We start from the raw sequence: 24,534 nt of genomic DNA, 5'->3' as shown, positions 1-24,534 counted from the left end.
TGTCGGCTCTTGCTAGCCTTGTAGACCTAGACCAATCACGACATGCCCATCATCGATTGGTGGTTGCCATGGCTGCGGGCATTTAGCTTGGCAATATGGCGTCGGCCGGGCGGCAAAGGCCGCCGCTTTTTCTCTCCCAGGTTATCCTGGGTTTCTGAGGCAAATCGGCCCCGGGTATGGGTTCTCTGTCGCCGCTCAGCTTCCTGTGGGGACTCCTCCTGCTGCAGGGCGTCCTGAGGCCGCTGCGCGGCGACCCGGGTGTGTATGGCAGTGGTATGGCCTGCGTGGCCCAGGCCGGGAATCTGACTCTTAAAGGGCCAGACCCGGGGCTCCTTGGATCCCGGAAGCCAGGCCACATAAAAACCAGCACACGCACGCCAGGTACTGGTTCTGCACCCGTTAACCCCTCCCCGCACCCTTCCTTCCCTCTTAGTTTTCATCCCACCTTTCATCCGGATGTCCAGTCCTGAGGTCCGCGCGTCCCTGGTCGGAGGCAGCGAGGATGTCACCGTGTCACTGACTCCACTGCAAATCAAGGAAGGTAGGACTCTGGCTGTTTTTGAGAGAGTGGGTGCTGCCAACAGAAATACTGCTCTCAGAAGAATAGGAGTGGAGCTGGAAGGCAGTGTCTGTTGTAGGCCCTGTGGACCATCCTGGAAAAGCGAGCTTGAAATAAAAGTGGTCAACAAACCAGGCATGGTACCACACGCATTTAATTCCAGAACGGAGGAGGCAGACCCAGGTGGATATGTGGATATCCAGCCGGCCTGGTTTGCATAATAAAACTTGCCTTTGTTTTGTTTATTGAGCTAGCTCCCCTGAGATTCCCACACAGCACCTCAGAGTTCCCCTAAGAACAGAAGAGTCTTTTTTTGTCCCATTTGACAAATGACACTTACTGTTTGACCGGTCTCATGTAGCTTGTCTGGGCGGGTGGGGGGATTCCTACCCCAGGACCCTCCACTCACCCTCGCTGCTGCACCCTGATGCCTCAAATTCTAATTTCTCACTTAGGAGTGTTGCCAGTTCCTACTTGTGGTGGCCTCAGGAATGAGACCGGGGATTGGAATCTGACTGTGAGCCCCCAAGCGGTAAGACCTAAGGCAACAGCTTCCTTGCACCTGAGGAGGCCTCCTATTTAGGCTTTTTGCAGGGCCTTCTTTGTGTGTGTGTGTGTGTGTGTGTGTGTGTGTGTGTGTGTGTGTGTGTCTGTCTGTCTGTCTGTCTGTCTTGGTTAGGGTTTTTGTTGCTGCAAGGGCAACACCATGACCAAAAGGCAAGTTGGGGAGGAAAGGGTTTTTTCAGCTTATACTTCCACATTCTGGTTCATCACTGAAGGAAGTCAAGACAGGAACTCACACAGGGCAGGAACCTGGAGGCAGGAGCTGATGCAGAGGCCATGGAGGGTGCTGCTCAATGGCTTGCTCCCCATGGCTTGCTCAGCCTGCTTTCTTATGGAACCCGGGACCACCAGCCCAGGGATGGCACTAATTAAGAAACTGCCTTACGGCTGGATGTTATGGAAGCATTTTCTTTTCTTTTTTTCGGAGCTGGGGACCAAACCCAGGGCCTTGCACTTGCTAGGCAAGCGCCCTACCACTGAGCTAAATCCCCAACCCCTGGAAGCATTTTCTTAATTGAGTTCCCTTCTTTCAGCTACTCTAACTTGTGTAGAATTAGAAATCAGGCTGGGAACATAGTTCAGTTGGTAGAGTGCACGTAGGAAGCCCTGAGTCAATCCCAGCACCGTACGTACCACTGGTTGGTTGAAACCGAAGCGAGCACTGCCTTCTTTGTATGTAGGTCTCCTTTTGTGAAGGGCACCGTCTGTCTCGTGTACAGCTCGTAGGTAAAGGAGAGCAAGGCTCACGTGCGCGTTGACAGCGTGTTCCGTTCCGTGCCCTCATCAATACAGACGCTCGAAGTGAGTCACGTTAAAAGCGCAGCCATGTTTCCCTTCCAGAACATGCTGGAAGTGACCGTAAGGTGGAAGAGGGGTCTGGACTGGTGCTCTCCAGATGAGACAGCCTCGTTCTCAGAGGCCCCATGCATCGTGCAGACTCTGCTGGTCTCAGCATCCCACAATGCATCCTGCTTAGCACATCTGCTCATCCAGGTGGAGATTTATCCCAACACGTCTGTGACCCACAATGCATCAGGCAAGTGATGTCTACGGTCAAAACATTTCTGTCAGCCACTATCTGAAGATTGTTTAGAATATATATATATATATATATATATATATAGTGTATTAGATGTGGCTCTGTTAGCAGGGTTTGTTTTTCTTTTTTCTTTTCTGAGACAGGGTCTCACTGTGGAGTTCTAGTTGGTCTAGATCTCACTATGTAGACCAGGTTGAACTCACAGAGGTATGCCTCGCCTCTGGCTCCTGAGTTAATTTTTTTTGTTTTTAATTTGTGTGTGTGTGTGTGTGTGTGTGTGTGTGTGTGTGTGTGTGTGTGTTGTATTATGTACATGCAGTACCTGAAGAGGCCAGAAGAGGGCGGCAGATCCCTGTACCTGGAACTACATGTGTTCTGAGCCACTTTGCAAGTAATGTGAGTTGAGCACAGGTCTTTTTTAGGACAGCAAGTGCCCTTAACCACTGGGCTTTGTCTTCAGTCACCTAGACTCAACTTTTGAGTCTCTCTTGCCTTCCTAAATGTATTTTTTTGGGTGGGGGAGGGGTTAGGGATTTTGTTAGTTTTTGAGATTTTTACTCTATATTATTTTATGGAGTTAAGATCTCAGCCAGGCAGTGGTGGCGCACACTTTTAATCCCAGCACTTTGGAGGCAGAGGCAGGCTGATCTCTATGAGTTTGGGGCCAGCCTGGCCTACATAGGAAGTTCCAGCCAGAGCTACTGAGTGAGATTCTGACTCAGACACCTCCCCACCTAATTATCTGGCTGTCCTGACGAATCTTTTGCAAATCACTTTTTAAAGTCCTTTGGTGGAGACGGTAGAATTGGTTTCCACGCATTGGTGCTCAAACATGAGAAAAATACATGGACAAGAATAGGCGTGGCCTGCCTTCCTCTGCGCTGACCCAGAGAGGCACAACTATTCCTCTCTCTTCTCTTCTGCCATTCAGATGCCAGCCGGAGCCTAAGCGTGCACTCTCTGTCCCTCTCTTCTACTTTTTTTTTAAATTTAAAGATTTATTTTATTTATATGAGTACACTGTCACTGTCTTCAGACATACCGGAAGAGGGCATCAGATCCCATTATAGATGGTTGTGAGCCACCAAGTGGTTGCTGGGAATTGAACTCAGGACCTCTGGAAGAGCAGTCAGTGCTCTTAACCACTGAGCCATCCCTCCAGCCCTTTCCTCTACATTCTGTCTAGCTCTCCTCTCTTACCATGTGGCTGCTTGTCCACCACATGCCTGACCTCTGTTTGTCACTCAGATGGCTTGACTCTTTCTCCCTCTTAAGCTCCCCCGCCATGAATCTGTAATAAATCCTCTAAAACTTGTAAAACTGGAGGGACCGGGTTGGGGATTTAGCTCAGTGGTAGAGCGCTTGCCTAGCAAGCGCAAGGCCCTGGGTTCGGTCCCCAGCTCCGGGGGAAAAAAAAATGGAGGGACCGTGGGTGCAGCTCATGCGGTGGAGTGCCCGCCTAGCATGCAGGAAGGTGTGGGTTGTTCCCAGCAGTGCAGAAACCTGAGCAAGGCGGTGCTTGTCTGTGATTCCAGCACTGGGGGTTGCAGCAGGAGGATCAGAAAATCCCAGGTCGTTCTTGGCTGCATAGTAAGTTTGAGGACAGTCTGAGCTACATAAGACCTTGTCTCTTACAAAGTAGCAAGAACGACAGAAAAAGGCATGGGGGGCTGGCTTGTCATGAGTGCCACCACCATGATTCTCTGGCCTGCAGCTGACTCCAGCATCTCTTGTCTGTGTAGCTTTGGCTGGCCTTGATCTTACTGGGTAGCCAAAGTTAGCCTCCACATCCATATCATCCTGCCTCAGCTCCCCGAGTCCTCCGACTGGGTGGGAGCAGACACAGGGAAAGGAGCCTCTGTTGGCTCATACAGCACAGAGAAAGGCCTGTCCTCCAGTGCCTCCTGGTGTCACCTCAGTGTGGTTGCACAGGCTGACCCTACTGTCCTTGCCTGGTCTGCTCTCTGGTCCTGCCTCCTGCTGCTGCTGCTGCTGCTGCTTCTTCTTCTTCTTCTTCTTCTTCTTCTTCTTCTTCTTCTTCTTCTTCTTCTTCTTCTTCTTCTTCTTCTTCTTCTTCTTCTTCTTCTTGTTCTTCTTCCTCTTCCTCTTCCTCTTCCTCTTCCTCCTCCTCTCCCTCTCTCTTCCTTCTCCTCCTCCTCTTCCTCCTCCTTTTCCTCCTTCCTCTCCCCCCTCCCCCTTCCCCTTCCACCTTCTATCTTCTTCCTTTTCCTTTTCCTCCTCCTTCTCCTCTTCCCCCTCCTCTCCCTCTTCCTCCTCTTCCCCTGCCTCCTCTTCCTCTTCCTCCTCTTCTTCTCCTTCTCCTTCTTGTTCTTCTTTTCCTTTTTTAGTTTTTCATGATAGGGGTTCTCTGTGTAGCCCTGGCTGTCCTGGAACTCACTCCGTAGGCCAGGCTAGTCTCGAACTCACAGAGATCTGCCTGCCTCTGCCTCCCAAATGCTGGAAATAGAGGTGTACCCCACCATGCCCAGCTGGCCTCTGGCTCCTATGTGCTGTGTAGAGTCTGTGAGGGGCTCTCTCAGTGGCTGCTTTGGCTCTTACCCTTCAAGGTAACGTACTGCTCATGACTCTGCGGTCCAGGACGGCAAGGTGTAAAGTGTGTATGTGGGACCTTGTATCAAAGTCACCAGCAAAAATCGAGCAGAAAACACTTGACTTCCGCATACATGTATATACACACATAAGCACAAAGTGTAATTCAGCCTTTTCTGTAAATGTCAAAAACGTGTTCATGCCTTTGGGAGTTGTTTTGTTGCTGAACTTGCCATATGTATGTACTTTTCAGAGAACATGACTGTCATTCCTAACCAAGTCTATCAGCCCCTGGGTCCCTGCCCGTGTGACTTGACAGCCAAGGCCTGTGACATTCGCTGCTGCTGTGACCAAGTAAGGGTTTTTTCTGTTTACCAAGCTATCTGAACATATGGGAAACTCCAGCAGTCTTCCCAGCAGCTTTTGGATAGGGAACAACGGAGATTAGATTTCATTTTGCCAATCATGTTTGTTTGAGATAGTGTTTCATGTAGCCTAGCTGGCCTGGAGCACTCTATGGTGTGTGTGTGACCTGGAGCACTCTATGGTGTGTGTGGCCTGGAGCACTCTATGGTGTGTGTGGCCTGGAGCACTCTATGGTGTGTGTGTGACCTGGAGCACTCCGTGTGGTAGAGAGTGGTCTTGAACTTTTGGTCCTCCTGTTTCTATCTCTGAGCTGCAAATTGTGTTTAAATTGTCTCTTTTGATATTGTCTGTATAGTTTATGGAGGAAAGAGAAAAGTGTGTCTTTGGAGCTGTAGGGCGAGGATGATCATAGTCTTATTTTAAAATTTTAACTGCATTTATTTATTGTGTGTGTGTATGTGTGGTATGTGTGTATGTGTGTGTGTGTATGTATGTATGGTATGAAACCTGTGTGTGTGTGTGTGTGTGTGTGTATGTGTGTGTATGTATGGTATGAAACCTGTGTGAGTATGTGTGTGTATATGTACATGTGTGTATGTGTGTATATGTATATATGTGTATGTATATGTGTGTATGTATATGTGTATGTGTATATGTGTGTATATGTATATGTGTATATGTATGTGTGTGTATGTATATGTGTATATGCATGTGTGTGTATGTTTGTGTGTGTCTGTGTGTGCGTGTGTGTGTGTGTGTGCGTGTGTGTGTGTGTGTGCGTGTGTGTGTGTGTATGTGTGAATGATATGGTTATACTACTGAACACATGTAGAAATCAGAGGCCAACTTGTGGGAGGTTCTAGGAATAAAACTCAAGTCGTCAGGCTTGGCAGGACACCTTCCCACTCTGAGCCATGTTGCCAGCCTGTTGTTTGTTTATTTAGTCCCACTGTGTAGTCTAGGCTAACCTCAAAGTTAAGGTAGTCCTCCTGCCTCAGCTTTCCTGAGTACCAGGATTGTAGGCACAAACCACCACACCTGGTTTATAGTACATACTTTAAAATCTTAAATTTTAGACAAACCAGAGAGGCATGTTCGCCAGTCCCCAGGGTGGCCCATTTTTGCAGGAGTATGGTCATATGTGGTCGAGATTTTTTGCTTCTCCCATGGGGAAAGTGCAATGTTTTATTGTTGTTTGTGTATTTGTTGCCTTTCCCTTTAGGTTCTCAGAATGGAACTTAGTCCTCACTTCTTACTTTTTTTACTGACTGAGCCATCTCCACAGCCCCAAGGAGCTCTCCTTGCACCGCAAAGCACTTTGGGAGGAGACCGAGATGCACTGTTTTCTCATGGACTGGGTTGCGGCCTCAGAGCTGTGTGCCCAGCATCACAGTGGGAGCTTGTGTGCCCTGATTATCCTTTCACCTGTTTTCCAGGACTGTCAGCCGGAGCTAAGAGAGCTGTTCGAACGGTTCTGCTTCTCCGGCGTGTTTGGCGGGTACGTCAGCCCTCCGTCCCACCATCGCTGTGCAGCCCGCACTACTCACCAGACTCCTGACTGGTTTCCCTTCCTGTGTGTGCAGTCACCACCCTCCACCTCTCCGTTCCTCGGTCACTTCTACCACGGCGCCATGTGAGTACCTGCGGCCAAGTACCTGGGTCACCAAGTTTCCTTTCACTGGGTCCTCGACTTGGCTCACGTTTTTTCCCACGCTAGGTTGTGGTTAGGGAGGCCACGTCTGACATTTCTCTGCAAGTAACAGAAAGAACTGAGAAAAAGAGGCCAGCAGACCCAGCCAGCACTTAGCAATGACTTTCCAGCATGGAGGGAGGAGCTAAGAGCCCCAGGGACTTGAACTTACTATGTCTTATAGTCCTGTATCATTGAAAACGTTGTAACTGTTATGTTGTAAATAAAAAAAACAAGACAGGAAGAGCTAGGATTATCCCTGCAACCCCTGCAGTCAGCAGACAGAGACAGGATTAGGAGTTCAGGGTCAGCCTGGGCTACATGAGACCCTAACTCAAAGCAAAACTGGCTGAAGTGTTACTGGTCTTTTTTTTTTTTTTTATTGTTCTGGGGTGGGTCTTGGGCCTGTCCTCAGGTTAAGCAGGCCCCCTGCGGGCCCACTGATTATGTCTTGTGGTCTCACAGTTCCCCCAGACATTCCCCCGGCTTTGAAACCCATTCGCACTTGGACCTAAGAGACTTCTTTGCTGACGCCAGCTACAAACAAGGGGATCCCATTATGACCACTAATGGGTATTTTACCATCCCTCAGGTAACCGCTTCCATTTCAACACTCGGATTTAGCCAGCACCGCCTCTAAGAATCTCCCCCAAGCAGCATACTTTCCTCTTGTGCATTAACTTGTAATGATCTCTAGACTGAAAAGACTCATTCTCACCCCCATCTCTGCTAAGTCGAAGCGGGAACGTGTGCACTAAAGTGGGAGAATCCCTGTGCGGACTTCAGAGGTGATGGTCAGTCTCCGGTTCATTCCCTGTCGGTGTTTTATGCTTTTGTTGTGCCGGGGCTGGTACAGAGAACAGTGTGTATGCCGATCAAGGGCTCTCCAGCTGAGCTACGTCCCCAGCCCCCAGCACTCTCTAAGAAGCTCTAAATCTGTGGGTGAGAATAACAGTCAGGATGTTGAAACGTCTTTTGAGGTTAGAAGGTTTTTTTTTTTCTTTTTTCTTTTTTTTTTTTCGGAGCTGGGGACCGAACCCAGGGCCTTCCGCTTGCTAGGCAAGCGCTCTACCACTGAGCTAAATCCCCAACCCCGAGGTTAGAAGGTTTTAAGTCAGGCAGCAGTGACGCACGCCTTTAATCCAACACTCAGAGGCAGGGGCAGTAGGGTCTCTGTGAGTTTGAAGCCAGCCTCGTCCACAGAGTAATCTCCAGGCCAGCCAAGGCTACACAGAGAAACCCTGCCTAAACAAACAAACAAAAGAAACAAAAGGTTAGAAAGTCCGAGAAGTGTTTGCCTTTTTTTTTTTTTTTTTTCTTTTCTTTTTTTAGGAGCTGGGGACCGAACCCAGGGCCTCTCGCTTGCTAGGCAAGCGCTCTACCACTGAGCTAAATCCCCAACCCCCAAGTGTTTGCCTTTTGAGCTCATCATTAGGAAACCATGCCTTTGGGAGGCGAGCATGGCATAGCTGACAGTTTGTCTGTTATTCCCGGGAACCACTTTTGGTTTGTTTTTCTTGGTCTTTCAAGACAGGGTTTCCCTGTGTAGCCCTGGCCATCTTGGACTCACTTTGTAGACCAGACTGGCCTTGAACTCAAAGGGATCTCCTTGCCTCTGCCTCCCGAGTGCTGGGATTAAAGACATGAGCCCGGATGCCTAGACTTGGGAACGAATCTGTCTGGCGACAGGAGGTGGTGCTTAGCAGCCAGGGCTAAGGTTTTCTCCACGTGGGGCCCTGGCTTTTCCACCTCCCTCCAAAATCAGGTTGTGTTTAGATGATGCACCGAGGTTGAATATACGACACACCTTGTTAGTGATCAAGGCCAGGGTCTGTCCCAGATGCATTAGAGAACACTTAACTGTTAGCAGTGGCTTCCAAGTCTTGGCTCCCTAAAGTCGGTCAGCATGGGCAGCACTTACTGTAGACATTGCCCAGCAGTAGGGCCAAACAGAAGGGAGGAACTTGGAGTACCTCAAGGTAGGGTCTCACCCTGTAACCATTACTGAGTTCAGGGCACTCTTGCTAGAACCTTCCAATTGCATGGATTGCAGGCTGGATCCCCAAGCTGGGCAGAAAGAATGTTTCTAAAACGGAAAGAAGAAAAAAAAGCAATGTACTATAGTTGTTCTTTGTCCCCAGGCGTCTCTAGCTGGGCAGTGCCTACAGGATGCCCCTGTGGCTTTCCTGAGGAATTTTCACAGTGTATGTACCACGGACCTGGAAGTGCAAGAACGAGATCGGCTTATCCCTGAAGACATGAGGATCCGCACGACAGGAGGTAGGCTGCCCTTATGGTTAGAATGGTGTAGTTAATAGAGAAGCCCTCCTTCTCCTGTGTGTGAGCTTAGCATCCTGGCTTAGCATCTGGTGGTGGTTCGTCTGCTGGTTGAGGATGGTGTTTTCATGGGAAAAGTTCGGTCTGATTGAGCGGCAGCACCCGGCACGTGTGGTTGGCGTTTCCCCCTCTGCACTGGGTATGGAACCCCGTGTTACTGAGTAACACCTCCACGCTCGGGCTCTATCGTCAGTTAAGTCAGATCTCCACGATGTCGCGATGTCGACAGGCGAGAGCCGCTCTCTTTACAATACCGTATACCCCACGCTTCTGAGTAGCCCCGGACCATTCCCTTTCGGCAACTGCAAGGGGAGCTGGCATCTTTTCGGCCACCAAGCCTGTCTCTGCATTTCATCTCCATGGAAACATTCCTTTGCTCCTGCAACCCAAGAGCCTTGGGTCCCGGAACCCTGGCTAGGGGCAGGGAAGGACTGAAGAAAGGAGACATAGTGGGAAACTGGGACAGGTTAGGTAGGGTTCTCTGACTGCGACTGTGATAACCGGGAACCCCAGCGTGTGCACTAGGTACAGTGTAGGGGAGGTTAGCTGGTCTCTAGAGGAGGTTGCTGCAGGCGTCCGTCTCAGGCTGTAAACGCCCAGGAGGAAGCTGCACTTGCTGGTCTGCACATGCCGGTGAATAGCTCATGAACACTCACACTGGGACTCCCGAAGAAAGCTGTACTGTGTTTTCTGGCCCATATGGGCAATGGCTTGCCAGTTTACCATGGGCCAGCGGGTCTCAGAGTCCATGTTTATGTCAAAATACACATTGAGAGGCTGGAGAGATGGCTCAGTGGTTAAGAGCACTGTCTGCTCTTCCAGAGGTCCTGAGTTCAAATCCAGCAACCACATGGTGGCTCACAACCATCTGTAATGAGATCCGATGCCTGCCCTCTTCTGGTGTGCCTGAAGAGAGCAACATAAAATAAATGAATAAATGAATGAATAAATCTTTAAAAAAAAATACACACTGACTCAGAACCTCAGCCACCCCAGACGTCATCCTCCCCTCACACTTTTTTTTTTTTTCAAAACAGTTTCTCTGTGTAGCCTTGGCTGTCCTCAAACTCACTCTGTAGACCAGGCTGGCCTCAAACTCAGAGATCCACCTGACTCTGCCTTCCAATTGCTAAGATCAAAAGTGTGCACCACCACTGCCTGGCATTAGTGTCATCTTTGGAAAGCACAGATCTGTGCAGCTTTTCTATCGAGTGGCTCAGCTCTATTTCTTTGTCCATTTGTGGGCATCGCCACTTCCTGGTTTTGTGACCAGTGCTGGAGTGAGCACCTGGAGACACAGTTTTGTGGGATAGAATTTCCTTTTCCTTGGGCACGGTCCTATGAATGGGATTACCGTGCCATGCGGTTTACTTGGTGAGGTCAGGGGACATAACACTCTTCCAAAGCGGCCGCTCCGTGAATAGTCTACCCCACAGCTCTTCTTGCAGAGCAACAGCGCAGGGTACTGGCTCTTGCCATCCTCCTGTGTAGTTGTAGTGAGGGGCTGGGAGCAGAGGGATCCCAGCCTCTGACGGTTAGGAGTGAGGAGGTGGGTGGGAAGCAACTCACTCAGGCATGGATGCACAGTGGCCCTTCCTCTTCCCCTCCTCCTCTTCCTCCTTTTCCTCCTCCTCTTCCTCTCCTTCCTCTTTTTCCTCCTCTTTTCCTCTTCCTCCTCCTCTTCCTCCTCCTCTTCTTCCCCTTATTCTTCCTCCTCTTTTTCCTCCTCTTCTTCCCCTTCCCCCTCTTTTTTCCCCTTCTTCCTCTCCTCCTCTTCTTCTCTTCTTCCTCTTCCTCCTCTTCCTCCCCCTCTTCCTCCCCCTCTTCTTCCTCCTTTGTTTTCTTTCTTTCTTTCTTTCTTTCTTTCTTTCTTTCTTTCTCTCTTTCTTCCAGCTCTCTTCTTTGTCCTTTCTTTATTGAGGAAGTATTACATAGAGTAAACTTGAACTCCTGTTCCTTCTATCTGCTGAATGCTGTAATTGTAAGGCTGGCTCCTTATATGCCTCCTGTGTGGGAATTAATTCTGTGTCTTTTTAGGCCTGGTCACACCAACCGTAACCTATGAGGAAGCCACTGACCTGGACAAGCTCATCACTAGTCCAGGTACAAAAGCGTTCAAGCATGTCTACAAAGCATACCTGCTCTTTCTCTTCTGTTTTATTTTGGTCTTGAGACAGGGTTTCACTCTGTGACCCTGGAACTGTCTATGTAGACAAGGCTGACCTCTAACTCACAGAGATGCTTTTGCCTCTGCCTCCCTAGTGCTGGGATTAAAGGCATAAGCCACTATGTCTGTGTCATTTGTTTTATATTTGTTTTCGTTTGTTTTTTTTTAAAGATTTATTTATTTATTTTATGTATATGAGTACACTGTAGCTGTCTTCAGACACACCAGAAGAGGGCACCATGTGGTTGCTGGGAATTGAATTCAGGACCTCTGGAAGAACAGTCAGTGTTCTTAACCACTGAGCCATCTCTCCAGCCCTGGTTTTGGGTTTTTCAAAACAGGGTTTCTCTGTGTATCCTTGGCTGCCCTGGAACTCATTCTGTAGACCAGGCTGGCCTTGAACTCACAGAGATCTGCCTACCTTTGCCTCCTGAGTGCTGGGATTTAAAGGCATGTACCACCAAATCCGGCTTGTATTTGTTTTTTTAAGATTTATTTTATTATTATTTTAAAAAAATTTTGGGGTTGGGGATTTAGCTCAGTGGTAGAGCGCTTGCCTAGGAAGCGCAAGGCCCTGGGTTCGGTCCCCAGCTCTGAAAAAAAGAACCAAAAAAAAAAAATTTTTTTTTAAGATTTGTCTCTGTCTCTCTGTCTCTCTGTCTCTGTCTCTGTATGTATGTGTGTGTGTGTGTGTATGATGTATACATATGTGTGTGTATATGATGTGTGTATGTGTGTATATGATGTATGTGCATGATGCGTGTCTGTATGATGTATGTGAATGTGTGTAGTGCGTATGATGTGTGTGCATGTGTGTATGTATGATGTGTGTGTGTGCATGCGTGCCTGTGTGCATGTGTGCTTGCGTGCATGTGTGTGTGTGCGCGCGCACACATATTTGTTTATGAGTGGAGGCATATGCATGGTAATCAGAGGACAACCTTGGCCCTGGGTCTTTGCCTCCCACCTTGTTTGAAACTGAGTGTCTGCCAGGCTAAGCACTAGAATTGAGGATAGGCCCTCTCCACTGGCCTTCTGTGGGGATCTGAGCTCTCTTATCTCCCCAGCAAGTAAAGGTTGTGCTTTGCCTCTGTGATGCTGCCTAGCAGCTGGTGTGGGTGGGGCTGCTGTTAGCAGCCCTTTGTTTTGAATGAAGGTGTGGTTTGTGTTCCTTTCCGGTGGCTATGACCTTGTTCCTGGCCGTGTGTTTAGAAGCCTCTGCTTCCAGAGCGTGAGCGTCACCAAGTGCACTTGAGTGACAAGCACTGGGGAGACAGGAATCAAAGGAAAGGGACAGAGTTATTCAGGGAGCCTCTGAGGTGGAATAGAGGATGTGGCCGACCCTGACATGAGACCACAGGAAGCTCCATGGAGGAAGAGGTGGCCAGACTTCCTTAGGGAGCTGGAGAGATGGGCTGGCGGGAGCCCACCAAGGCAGAGAGAGCCCCAGTAACAGATTGCAACTCAGATGGAGTTTTCAGTCATGCACACATTCTTGTCTTTCAGACACAATTTTAAGTGCCGGATCGGCTCCCAGAAATGTGACTGTGGAAGAACATTATGTTTTCAGATGGCAAAATAATTCTATCAGCAGCCTAGACATCACAATCATCAGGGCAGAAATCAACGCCCACCAGAGAGGTAACGTTGATAAGGGGTCCAGAATGCTTTCGGTGTCTCCTTTCCCAGTGGTTTTCTGAACGATAACCCCTCAAATGAGGTCAGAACTCCTTTATCCTGTGCGCTTTTCACTGAGTCAAGGAGTCAGGACTCTTTTGTACATCAGATGTAATTTTATGCCAGGCATGGTGCTCACACCTGTAATCCTGGCACTCCCGAGGCTGAGGCAGGAGGATTGGTAGTGAGCTCAGGGGCAGCCTGGGTACATACAGTGAAGCCCTGTCTCAAAAGAACAAGGAAAAAAAAACTTTTTTAAAAAATAGCAACTGGGCTGGAGAGATGGCTCAGCCGCTCTTCCAAAGACCCGGGTTCAGTTCCCAGCATCCCTGTCAGGTGGCCCAGAGAGGTTGAGCATCTCCACAGACACCTGCACTGACATGCACCTTTGCACACACATATAAACAGGCCAGTAAAAATGAAAATAATAATGTAAACAGTACCGTTGGGCTGGCGAGATGGTTCACTGAAGGCCCCTGCTGCTGACAACCTGAGCTCGATCCGCAGAACCGACCAGGCTAAGTTGCCTTTGGTCCTCCGTGTATTTGCCTGTTCTCATGCACCCCACACATACTTGCACACAAAGTAAATATAATGTAACTTTAGAAGAAGGAAAGAATAGGCTGGGCCTGCTGGTGCATGCCTTTGATCCCAGCACCCAAGAGGCAGTGGTAAGAGGATCTTTGAATTGGAGGCCAGCCTGGTCATAGAGAAGGAGGACATCCAGGACTACATAGGGACCCTTTAGAGAAAAAAAAAATACCGTAAACTAGACGGCTTATTAAAAAACAAAAAATAATAATAAAGACGAGGTCTCACTACATAGCCCTTAGCTGGAATTTTCTGTATAAACCAGGCTGGCTTCAAACTCACAACCTCTGGAGTGTTGGGATTAAATGTGTGCAACATTAAATGTGTGCCTTGTTCCTGTTTTCTTTTTTTTATTTTTTCTTCAAGAAAGGGCCTTGATGTGTAGCCCTGGCCTCAGCCTCAAAGCAATCCTCCTGCCTCAGCCTCAAAGCAATCCTCCTGCCTCAGCCTTACAGCATGCATACATCATGTTCACGGGAGTTAATTTCTTTTCCCAACAAAATGGTGCACGTTCTATCTCCGGTTTCTTTTCTTTTCTAGGAACAATGACCCAGAGATTTACAGTGAAGTTTTTAAGCCCTAACAGTGGTGGTGAGAAGGAATTTTCTGGAAATCCAGGTAGGATGAATAACAGTGTTGCTCTTTTGCACGGATCCGAGGGGGGCACCCTGGGCTGCCCCATAGTCATGAGGAACTGTCTTGAGTTGAGTTTGTCTCCATGACAACCCGTGACAGTCCATTCTCTCTTCTGGCAAATGTATAGTTTAGTATACAGTGTCGCTCTGCATGCAAATTTTATCCTCTTGGGCCTTTGGTCTCTAGTCTTACATTTTGTGGGTTTGTTTCTTTTCGGTTTGTTTTTATATGGCTTTTCTATGTAGCTAGCCCTGGCTGTCCTGGAATTCTCTGTGGACTAGAGATCTGTTTGCCTGTCTCCCAGGACTGATTAAAGATTTGTGCCACCATGCCTGGCTGTTTTGTGGTGGTTTTGTTGTTGTTGTTTTAATTTTTTTTAGTGATTATTTTTATTTTATGAACCTTGGTGTTTTGTCTGCATGTGTGTCTGTTGGATCCCCTGGAACTGGAACTGTTCCTCATAACTAGAACAGCTGTAAGCGGCTTTGTGGGTGTTGGGAATGGAACCCTGGTCCTCTGGAAGAGCAGCCTTTGCTCTTACCTGCTGAGGCTTCTTTCCAGACCCTTGCTTAAAATTATTTTTTATTTTTTAATTTATGTTTGTGAGCAGGCGCCCATGGAGATCAGAGGAGAGCGTGAGATCACTCAGATTTAGAGTCTCGAGCAGTTGTGATTTGCCCAGCATGGGTACAGGGAACCAATCTTGGATCCTCTGGAAGAGCAACGAGTGCTCTTAACCATTGGGCCATCTCTCTGGCCCATGGGAGTTTTGTTTTGTTTTGTTTTTGAGAGGCGGTGTTTGCGTGCAGCCAAGGTTAGCCTCGAACTCCTGATTATATGCCTTCCCTCAACCTCGGAGTAGCTCGATTTAGATTTAAAGGCACAGTACCACCACCGTGTGTTGCCATTGGCCTTTTAAAAAAGCTGATGTGTGGGCCACTGTCCTCTGAGTAGCCATTACTGCCTTAGTCAGAGCGGCTGTGACTGACTGTCTCTTCAAGTGACCCCTAAGAAGGTCAGGCCTGTTCCCCTACCTGTCCAACAGGAAGTCACCGCCCAACAGGAAGTCACCGCCCATGCTGGGTGGGATTCTCAGTGATGGAGCTGCCTTCAGTCATCCACTGTCCTGTGAGCTAGCCCACCAGTGTGGTGGGTTGTGTCTCCTGACCACGTGCTCATTCGTATCATGAGGAAAGGCTAACACCAGCTTGCTGTTCATTTATCTGCTCATTTCTCCGTCTCTTGGCCTCTTGCTGCCCGTCACGTCCCTTGGGACTGCTCAGCACTTGAGATGTGGTAACATAGATGGTAATATTCCAGAATGTTCGATAAGCTTCGATAAATAAAATACATTCAGGAATGTAAGGCCTGATAGGGAAACGGTCCAGAGACCTTGTCTGGCTCCGGATTTGCGGCACCGGCCCTAAATCACACTCGGAGACGGAGCGGGAGGTGGACGTGCAGTGAGGAGGCCGTTGCTGTAAGGAGTTGTTTTGGGGCAAGCCGGTGCTGTTGCTCCGTCGACGGCACAGCCTTCAGTGTAAGTGGTTTGTATCGTGAGTTTCTTCCTCCCACACATCACCATGTGGTTACACATGGGTTCTATCACGCCTGGCTAAGAATTTAGTAAGTCAAAAAAAAAAATCAATATAGTAAATAGAAATTACCATCCTCTTGCCTCAGCCTCCCAAGTGCTGCTGTGCTGGCTGCTGCGGTGGTGTGTACAAGGCTCCCCAGGCTTCCGCCTTAGGGCTCCCATTGTTGAGAAGATACCGTGACCAAGGCAACTCTTCTGAAGGACAATATTCAGTCGGGGCAGGCTTACATTTTCAGAGGTTGCCTTGTTCTCTGTGTCTAGGTTACCAGCTTGGCAAGCCGGTCCGAGCTCTGCATACCGATGGCATGAATGTCACCACGTTGCACCTCTGGCAGCCGGGTAAGGTGGTTTGAGATTTGCTAAAGGTGATCTTACCCCACCCCTCCCCCGCTCCCTGCACACACACACACACACACACACACACACACACACACACACCCCGCACCCGCACTCCCTCCCCACCCCCCAAAGCCTGGAGTTAGGAACATTTGCCATCCCTTTGGTTTATGGTATGTGGGGAGGGGCTGCTTTTTTTGTGTTCCCAAGACTTTTTTCTTCCTTATTCAAGGATGCCTTGCATGTTGTACCTGAGGTGCTGGGAATTAGGAAGTGTTTCAGGCAGGATTGTGCTGTCTGTCACTGTAGCCCATCATTCTGTTCCTTGGAGCCACAACAGCTCCCTCTGAAACAGGCCACCCAGCATGGCAGTAGGAGTGGCTCGCCCTGCCAGAGGCGTGAGGTCTGGTTGTCACACAGGAAGGCACCTTTGCTTGGCTTTGAAAGGATCAGAAAGATCAGAGCAGTGATTCTCAACCTTCCTCACGCTGTTGACCCTGTTATATGGTTCCTCATGACGTGGTGACCCCCAGCCATAACATTATTACGTTGCTACCTCATAACTGTAAGTTCGCTACTGTTATGGATTGCAGTGTAAGTACCTGACATGCAGGATGTCTGGTATGTGGCTCCGAAAGGGGTCTCGACCCACAGCTTGGGAACCGCTGGCTCAGAGTAACACCCTAGTTTTCAGAAGCTGGAACTCTATTTTTTTTTTTTTCTTTTCTTTTTTTTTCGGAGGTGGGGACCGAACCCAGGGCCTTGCGCCTGTTAGGCAAGCGCTCTACCACTGAGCCAAATCCCCAACCCCTGGAACTCTATTTTTACGTTTCATTGTTGGTTTTGTTTTTTAGCCAGGTGTGTTGGTGCATTCCCATAGACCCAGCACTTAAAAGGTGGAGGCAGGAGGATCAGGAGATCAGGCCATCCTCAGCTACATAATCAATCAATTCAGGCCAGCCTGGGCTATGTGAGACCTCCTCTCTCTCTCTCTCTCTCTCTCTCTCTCTCTCTCTCTCCATACACACACACACACACACACACACACACACACACACACACGCACACACTTTTTGTTTGTTTGAAACAGGGTCTTCAGGTTGGCCTTAAACCATCATGCCCCTGCCTCAGCCTCTTGAGTGCTGCTGAGAGAGTTTTCAGGAAGTCCTTGAAGTAAATCTTTACTTGTATTTAGCAGAACAGTGAGGGGCTCATCCTTCTCTTGCAGCTGGAAGGGGCCTGTGCACATCAGCCGCCCTCAGACCTGTTTTGTTTGGAGAAGATGCCTCCTCTGGCTGCCTTTTGGAAGTTGGGATTAAGGAGAACTGTACACAACTCAGGTGAGTCTCTCGTTGGTTTGGTTTGTGGGAGACAAGGTCTCCCAGAGCCAAGAAGATCCTCAACTCTTGAGTCCTCCTGTCTCCACCTCCCCAAAGCTGGCTCCTGTGAGATTCACTGGTGAATTTTCTTCCATTTTTGAGTGGTCTCCCTAAAATTAATTTTCTGTGTGAATGTTAAAGACAAGACTGAAAAGTTATGGTGAATGGCGTGGACGTGATAGCTAGTGATAGTTAGTGGACACACGCAGTGGATGTGATAGATGGTGGACATGCGGTGGACATCATAGTAAGTGGTGGATACACACACATTTGTTTTTAACATTTATTTATGAAATGATTATTGCGTGCATGTGTGCAGTGTAAGAACAGAGGCACATGTATGCCGTGTGTGTGTGTGTGTGTGTGTGTGTGTGTGTGTGTGTGTGTGTGTCTTACCCTGTTTTAAGTTGGTGTAAAATTCCCATGATGTAATTAATCATTCAGAAGTAGTGACTCAGGCAGACAGAGTAGCACACACCACCGTCCCAGCACTCTAGAGGCTGAGGCAGGGTTGCTGTGCTACTTAGGGTCATCTTGGGCTGCAGATAACACCTTGTCTCAACATAAAATCAAAAGGTCTGTCGGGATGACTCGGCAGGGAAAGGCATGTGTTGCCAAGCCTGATGACCTGAGTTCAAGACCATGACTCATGTGGTAAAAGAAAACTGGCTCGGGGGCTGGAGAGATGGCTCAGCAGTTAAGAGCACCGACTGCTCTTTCAGAGGTCCTGAGTTCAATTCCCAGCAACTACATGGTGGCTCACAACCATCTGTAATGGGATCCGATGTCCTCTTCTGGTGTGTCTGAGGACAGCGACAGTGTACTCATATACATAAAATAAATAAATCTTTAAAAAAAGAAAGGAAGGAAAACTGACTCACTCAAGTTGACCTTTGACCTCCCCAAGTATGCCATGGCACAGGCATACATGCACACACACACAAATGGCTTAAAAGGCTTAAGACAAGAAAAGGTGAACTGTCCAGTGTCATTGAGGCCGTTCACGGTGTTATGAAAGGCTTTATCTAGTTCTAAAACATTTTCATCACCCAAGGTGGAAATCTGTATGTGTAAGTAGTTACTCCCCCAGCTCTCCTCTCCACAGCCCTGCTTTCTGCCTCTGTGGCTTTGCCTGCTCTGGACATTCAAATGGGGTCACACCTATGTCACAGCGTGTGCCAGAACTCCATCCTTTTCCATGGTGACTCTTCGCCTGCCTCTGCGTGTCTGTTTATATCACACCTTGTTCATCCGCCTCGGTTGATGGACGTCCGGGTTCCCCATCGTTTGGCTGTGTGTACTGCCACACGCAGGCCGGTGCAGGTTTCAGTGTGAATGTGCTTCCTGTTCTTTTCAGTCTGTGCCCCTGGGAATCAAAGTGCCAGGTCATCTGGTAATTCCCTTTTCTGTCTGCAGAACCCACTTTAGTACCATGGTGGCACCTTTTGCCATCCTCAGCAGAGTGGGACGGACGGCTCCAGGTTTTCCACAGCCTCCCAAGAGTTGTTTTTTTTTTTTTTTCTTTTTTTTACATTTATCTTTATTTCGTGGGAGGTTGGGTGAACATAAATGTGCTTCACACGCGGAGGTCAGAGGACAACTCTTGGGAGCCAGCGCTCTCTCTGGCCACGTCGTATGGTCTAGAAATCCAGCTCAGGTTGTTAGGCCTGCATAAGAACTCCTCCATCCGCTGAGCCACCTCACTGGCCCCTCCCAGCCTACTTCCCCCCTTAAGATTCATTCATTTTATGGTGTGAGCGTCTTACCTGCAGGTATGCATCTCTGTGCAGCCTGTGCAGACAGTGCTTGCAAAGGTCAGAAGAGGTTATCAGATGCCCTCGAACTGGAGTCCCAGATGGGCGTGAGCTGTCAAGTGGGTGCCAGGAATTGAACTCTAGCCATGAGGGCTGGGTGAGACGGCAGCCATTGTTGGCACCGGGCAAGGAGCAAGCGTGCATTTAAAAATGACACACTACGGGGTTGGGGATTTAGCTCAGTGGTAGAGCACTTGCCTAGCAAGCGCAAGGCCCTGGGTTCGGTCCCCAGCTCAGAAAAAAAGAAAAAAAAAGGGAGGGGGTTGGGGATTTGGCTCAGTGCAAGCGCAAGGCCCTGGGTTCGGTACCCAGCTCCGAAAAAAAGAAAAAAAAAAAATGACACACTACGAACCCAAATCTGGAAGAGCAGCAAGCATTCCTTTTATTTGTTTTGTTTGTTTGTTTGTTTGTTGTTTTTCCATGACAGAGTTTTTCTGTGTAGCCCTGACCATCCTGGAACTTGATCTGTAGACCAGGCTGGCCCCAAACTCATACACCTCCTCCTTCCTCTGCCTCCCAAGTGCAAGGATTATAGGCCTGAGCCACCACGTCAGGCTACCAGTAAGTATTCTTAACTCCTGAGCCATCTCTCCAGCGTACACCCACACACATGCATCCTGTTTTTACCGGCAGTCGCTCCAGCAGATTTCTATCTGGGCTCCCAGCAAAGACAGGTGGCCACTCTTGGAAAAGGACTTAAGGACCAAGCCCGCTGGCCACCGGCTGAGAAGTGTTATCTTCCTTCTTTGCAGGGAGAATGTCCTTCAGAGACTAGATTTGCTGATCCAGGCAACGCACGTTGCGAGGAGAGGCAACTCGGACTACGGTGATCTGAGCGATGGCTGGCTGGAGGTCATACGTGAGTCACCCTGGCCATGCGTAGGGGTCACTGATGTTGAGCATTTTGCCCAGGGCTCTCTGTAGGCAGGAATCTTTCTTTCCCCAGCTCTCATGGCTCCTGCTCGAAGAGGAAACTATCTCGAGCTTCCTCTTGCTGACAGTCCCAGCTTGAAGACGTACGGGTCACGTCAGTTTGCACTTCTATTTTGAGCACCCAAGAATATCGGCATCGAGAGTTAACCCGTAGTTTATAGAGAGTGAAAACGTGGTGCTGAGTGAAAGGGGCCCAGACACAGACCACCCAAAACTTCCACTCCATTTGTGTGCAAGGCCCAGAATGGACAGATGTGCACGGAAAGCAGAGTCATGAGTGCTAAGAACCAGGGAGGCACTCTTGGGACCTGGAGAGTTCTATACGGGAAAATTTGAAAGTAAATCTGGGGCTGAGATGTGGTTCCGCCTAGTGTCTAGAGTGTGGAGAGCTGTGGGTTTGAACCCTAGCACCAACTTCCTAAATCCTAAAACAGTCAAAAAAAAAAAAAAATCAGGAGGTGTCCTGAGAGAGTGGGGATGATCACACAGCTCAGAATTGTTCACCAAGGGGACTGCCAGGGACTGGGGCTGTGGCTCTAAGAAAGAGCGCTTGCCTGGCATGTGTGAGCCCAGGGTTTGGTTATGTTATTGTAGTGCACCCAACCAGCAAATTGCTTATTTATCTAACCCATAGAAACTAAAGATGCTCAGATGAGTTTTAAATGTCTTTTTTTTATATGACTTCTCTTAGGGCATAAATGTCTGGCATCGTCTGGTAACCATTTACCAGGGTTCTCTACTGTCCCTGTCGGCACACTCTGTGGCTTTCAGTGACAAGCTTAGATACTGAATCTTTTATTTTTCTTTTTGAGGAAAAGATGTATTTGTGTGTGTGTGTGTGTGTGTGTGTGTGTGTGTGTGTGTGTGTGTGTGAAAGTTTATACCATGTGTGTGTGGGCGCCCTTGGAAGACAGAAATGGGCATCAGATCCCCTGGAGGACGGGTTACAGGTGAACGACCATGTTGGTGCTGGGAGCTGCCTCTGGGTCCTCCATAAGAGTGGCAAGTGCTCTTCAATCCTGAGACGTCTCTGCAGCCCCAGACACTGAATCTCCACGTTTGGGTTTATTCTGTGGGTTGGGACCACGTTCAATGCACAGGGACATTTAGACACCACCCAGGTGAGCAGCACTGCTCCTGCCGTAGATGTTGTGAGGTCACATAGTCATGGAGTGACAACACCCTTGCAAGAGAGTTGAGCCTCAGGCCTGAGAGGCTTTGGGTATCATGGCTGACACGTGGGACAGCCGCCACTAACAGATGTCTAATTTGACATTCCTGCAGGCGTCGACGCCCCTGATGCAGGCGCCGACCTGCCTCTGAGCAGCGCAAATGGCATGTGCCCGGAAGTTCCAACCCACGTCACCATCCGCATCCTCACTGCTGAGGCTGGCGCTGTGGAAGGGGAGGCTCAGCGGGAGATCCTGGCTGTGGAGACAAGGTGTGGTCCCTTCCCGAGAGTCGCTGAGGTGGAGAGCAGGACACAGACCAGGAATGCCAGGCAGAAATCCGCACACATGGCGATCATTAATAGCTGGGGCTGTATAAATGGAGGGCCCTCGGGAGTATTTGTAAAGCTCTGTATGAGAGCTTTTGCGGTGTCAGGGGAGGGCCACGGCTGACAAGGGACTGCTCCGTTCTGAGGGTATTTAACTCTATGGGCCTGAGTGGCATATTGGCGACAGAACGTGGCCACTGGTTGGAGGCTTTGCCGGCACCATAGGTTCCGATCATGGAACCGTGTGTGACTTCAGACAGTTTAATATGCAATAGCTTTATCTAAGGAAATATGACACCCTTGTGCATTGCGTCTTTACCTCATGTGACAGGTTCCACTTAGCAAAAAGTGGTGGGTGCTATTCAGTTTGGGAGAGTCCCCATGCCTGCAAGGTCAGAGAGGGTCTCTTTCTGGTTACCCCCAGCTCACCTTGTCCTGGGACTGTCTTCATACTCAGGGGCATCCTCCTTGGTCCTGTGAGGTCAGCACCAGCCTCGCCTCGCCTGGGCTTAGTAAAGAGAGGCCTTCTTGTCTACAGAGCCTTTTTCTGTTGTTGTTCGCTGGGTCATGGGTTCCTTTTGGAGCCATTCACTATGGTCTGAACTATCAATAGCTCTAGCATGCAGGCTCTGGATCCGGGCTGGTGTCTTCTGACCCACTGAACAGAGAGCAGGGAGTGATGTGTCCCGCCCACACACACACAGCCACACCCCCACCGCCACCCCCCGCAAAGTTGGGGAGCAGTTACTAGAATTTGAGAAGCTGTGCTGATTTCCCATCAGACCCACTTCAGTGTCGGGGTAGAGCCAAGGTCTCCTTTGCTAAGCAACTTCCCGTTCCGCAGTACTGTTTTGCGGTGCCACGGGCATGGCACGCCTTCGATAAATGACCAGAGGCTCTTCCTATTAGACTGCTGGAGACAAGCAATCCTTGTTAAGAGAACCCGCATACAGTGACTTGGGCGAGAGGAGGGAGCTGGCTGCAGCAGCCAGTGATCGGAACAAGGACTTGTAGATTCTGGGTCTAGACTTGAGGATCCAGCACTTGGCTTCCTAGACTTTCAGTGGTTGGTGGCCACTACCTCACAATCGTCCTTTCTTAGGTTCTCCACAGTAACCTGGCAGTACCAATGTGGGCTCACCTGTGAGGAGGACAAAGCCGACCTTCTCCCCCTCAGTGCCTCTGTTAAGTTCATTAACATCCCTGCGCAGATGCCCCGCCCGACCAGGTAAGCCAATGGCTGACAGGCTCACAGGTTCTTTCCTGCGCAGACGCCCCGCCCACAACCAGATAAGCCAATGGCTGACAGGCTCGCAGGTTCCTTCCTGCTTCTTTCTAGTTTTCCCTGTAACCCTCTCACGTGTTTGTGTAGATTCCAGATCAACTTCACAGAGTACGATTGTACCCGGAATGAGCTGTGCTGGCCCCAACTTCTGTACCCTCTGACCCAATATTATCAAGGTAGGAAGCCAGGTTTCTGTATGTTGTAAGTTACGTTGTGCCGGTTAAAACTGTTTACCAGTCAATGTGGAAATGTCCCAGACAACTTAAAGCACGAAAGACTTAAAAGAAGAAACCACACTAATACCGATGTTTAGAAGTTACGGTTATGATGCTTAGAAATTATGATAACAATAAATGGTTAACACTAAACTATTACCTTCAAAGTCAAGACATGATAAGACTCAGTTGTTGGGGTGGGGGTTGTCCCCGGCAAGTGTCATAGTTGGCAGGGAAATAAGCCACAAAGAAATGAGAATGAGTGAAAACTCAGTTCAGCCCGACTTAACCCATCCAGGCTGGGTCAAACTTCAGGAGTCTGATGTCAGGTGTTTTATTGCCAACATATTTAAACACAGTACAGTTTGGGGGAAAGTTTCCTGGTGTAATCCAATCCCTAGTACACAGGGGGCGTGGTTAACATCGAAACACAACTCAGAGTCCTTTCTTCCAAGAATGGTTCTCTGGATAGACTACCTGTGTTAGCTTACGAGTCTAAGGAAGGATCTGGCCTGGTCTCAGTCATATAGTTAGTGTAGAGGTCATGTGGGTTGTTAGGCTGCGCGCTACCTCTGGTCCTGGTTGTGAGAGCCTGCAGGAGCCCTTGGTGATACAGATAACATAAGGTCATTTAGATTGTGAGCTACCTCTGGTCCTGGTTGTGGGGTCTTGATAGGGCCTGGCCCAACAGATACTGCAGATCACCAGACTGTTACCCACCCCCATTCTTACCCTTCTATATGGAAAAGCAGGTTGCATGTCCTTTCCGTTCCTGGCCTCCCTGGTGATCTGTGGGCACAAGGACCTTCATGCTTTTAATGATTGCCTTCTGCTGCCTTTCAGGGGAGCCCCGGCCTCAGTGTGTCGCCAAAGGCCTGATGCTGCTGTCACTCCTCATGTTGGCCATACTCCTCAGGCACCCTTGGGTCGGGATGTGCAAAGCCTGGTCCTCCGCTTCCATCCAGCATTAAGTTTCCTCGAAGACTCAGAGCAGCCACTCAGTGGCTCCCCGTAGGCCTGTGTGCCCCTCTGAAACCTCTTTGATTGAGACAGGGTCTCTCTATGTAGGCCTGGCTTGCGTCTAAGCTCACAGAGATCTGCCTGTCTCTGCCTCTCGGGTGCTGGGATTAAAGGCATGTCCCACATGCCTGGCCTTCTGAAACACTTTAATAAACAAAATGTCTATTTTTGTAGAACTTCTTAGTGTTAAGTGAACTCACAACACATATCCAGATGTTCAAAGTGGCTCAGGGTGATCATTCTCGATTCTCGCTGGTGGCAGGGGAATCGAGGGCGTTGTA

The 24,534-nt window shown here is 49.1% G+C and overlaps 1 protein-coding gene, 1 long non-coding RNA gene and 1 other non-coding gene across 4 annotated transcripts; 1 reads left to right on the top strand and 2 right to left on the bottom strand.

Annotated features, from left to right (window-relative positions):
* The first annotated feature begins 104 nt into the window (after positions 1-104).
* Tctn2 (tectonic family member 2) lies at positions 105-24,429 on the top strand. 2 transcript variants are annotated; one of them, NM_001080782.1, is made up of 18 exons: positions 105-258; positions 434-541; positions 1,015-1,091; positions 1,964-2,159; positions 4,966-5,066; positions 6,515-6,711; positions 7,234-7,360; positions 8,910-9,048; positions 11,143-11,208; positions 12,779-12,913; positions 14,081-14,158; positions 16,035-16,112; positions 17,338-17,449; positions 20,055-20,161; positions 21,520-21,676; positions 22,836-22,961; positions 23,106-23,194; positions 24,077-24,429. In NM_001080782.1, exons 1-18 carry the CDS (start codon positions 177-179, stop codon positions 24,202-24,204), a joined length of 2,103 nt encoding a protein of 700 aa, NP_001074251.1. In that variant the 5' UTR covers positions 105-176; the 3' UTR covers positions 24,205-24,429. The 2 variants fall into 2 exon arrangements, with proteins under 2 accessions (NP_001074251.1, XP_063127744.1); XM_063271674.1 differs by lacking the exons at positions 105-258; positions 434-541; positions 1,964-2,159 and having other exon boundaries at positions 1,027-1,091.
* Trnaa-agc44 (transfer RNA alanine (anticodon AGC) 44) lies at positions 8,096-8,176 on the bottom strand. Its single transcript has one exon. It is a non-coding gene; the product is annotated as a tRNA-Ala (tRNA).
* Positions 21,284-22,840, bottom strand: LOC134481292 (uncharacterized). The gene is made up of 2 exons (XR_010056762.1): positions 22,482-22,840; positions 21,284-22,391 (listed from the first exon to the last, which is right to left on the bottom strand). It is a non-coding gene; the product is annotated as an uncharacterized LOC134481292 (long non-coding RNA).
* Positions 24,430-24,534: the final 105 nt, after the last annotated feature.

The sequence above is a fragment of the Rattus norvegicus genome, chromosome 12, assembly GCF_036323735.1.
Source record: "Rattus norvegicus strain BN/NHsdMcwi chromosome 12, GRCr8, whole genome shotgun sequence".
Lineage (NCBI taxonomy): Eukaryota > Metazoa > Chordata > Mammalia > Rodentia > Muridae > Rattus > Rattus norvegicus.
Note: the sequence above shows the minus strand (reverse complement) of the source record. Positions and strands in the feature narration are given on the sequence as shown.

What these genes read in the sequence shown, in the direction of transcription:
- Tctn2 (NM_001080782.1), top strand. Translation starts at nt 177, where the DNA reads ATGGGTTCTCTGTCGCCGCTCAGCTTCCTGTGGGGACTCCTCCTGCTG. An exon ending in GCCGCTGCGCGGCGACCCGG is followed by an intron (nt 259 to 433) that starts GTGTGTATGGCA and finishes CTTCCCTCTTAG; the next exon opens with TTTTCATCCCACCTTTCATC. An exon ending in GGAATTTTCTGGAAATCCAG is followed by an intron (nt 14,159 to 16,034) that starts GTAGGATGAATA and finishes CTCTGTGTCTAG; the next exon opens with GTTACCAGCTTGGCAAGCCG.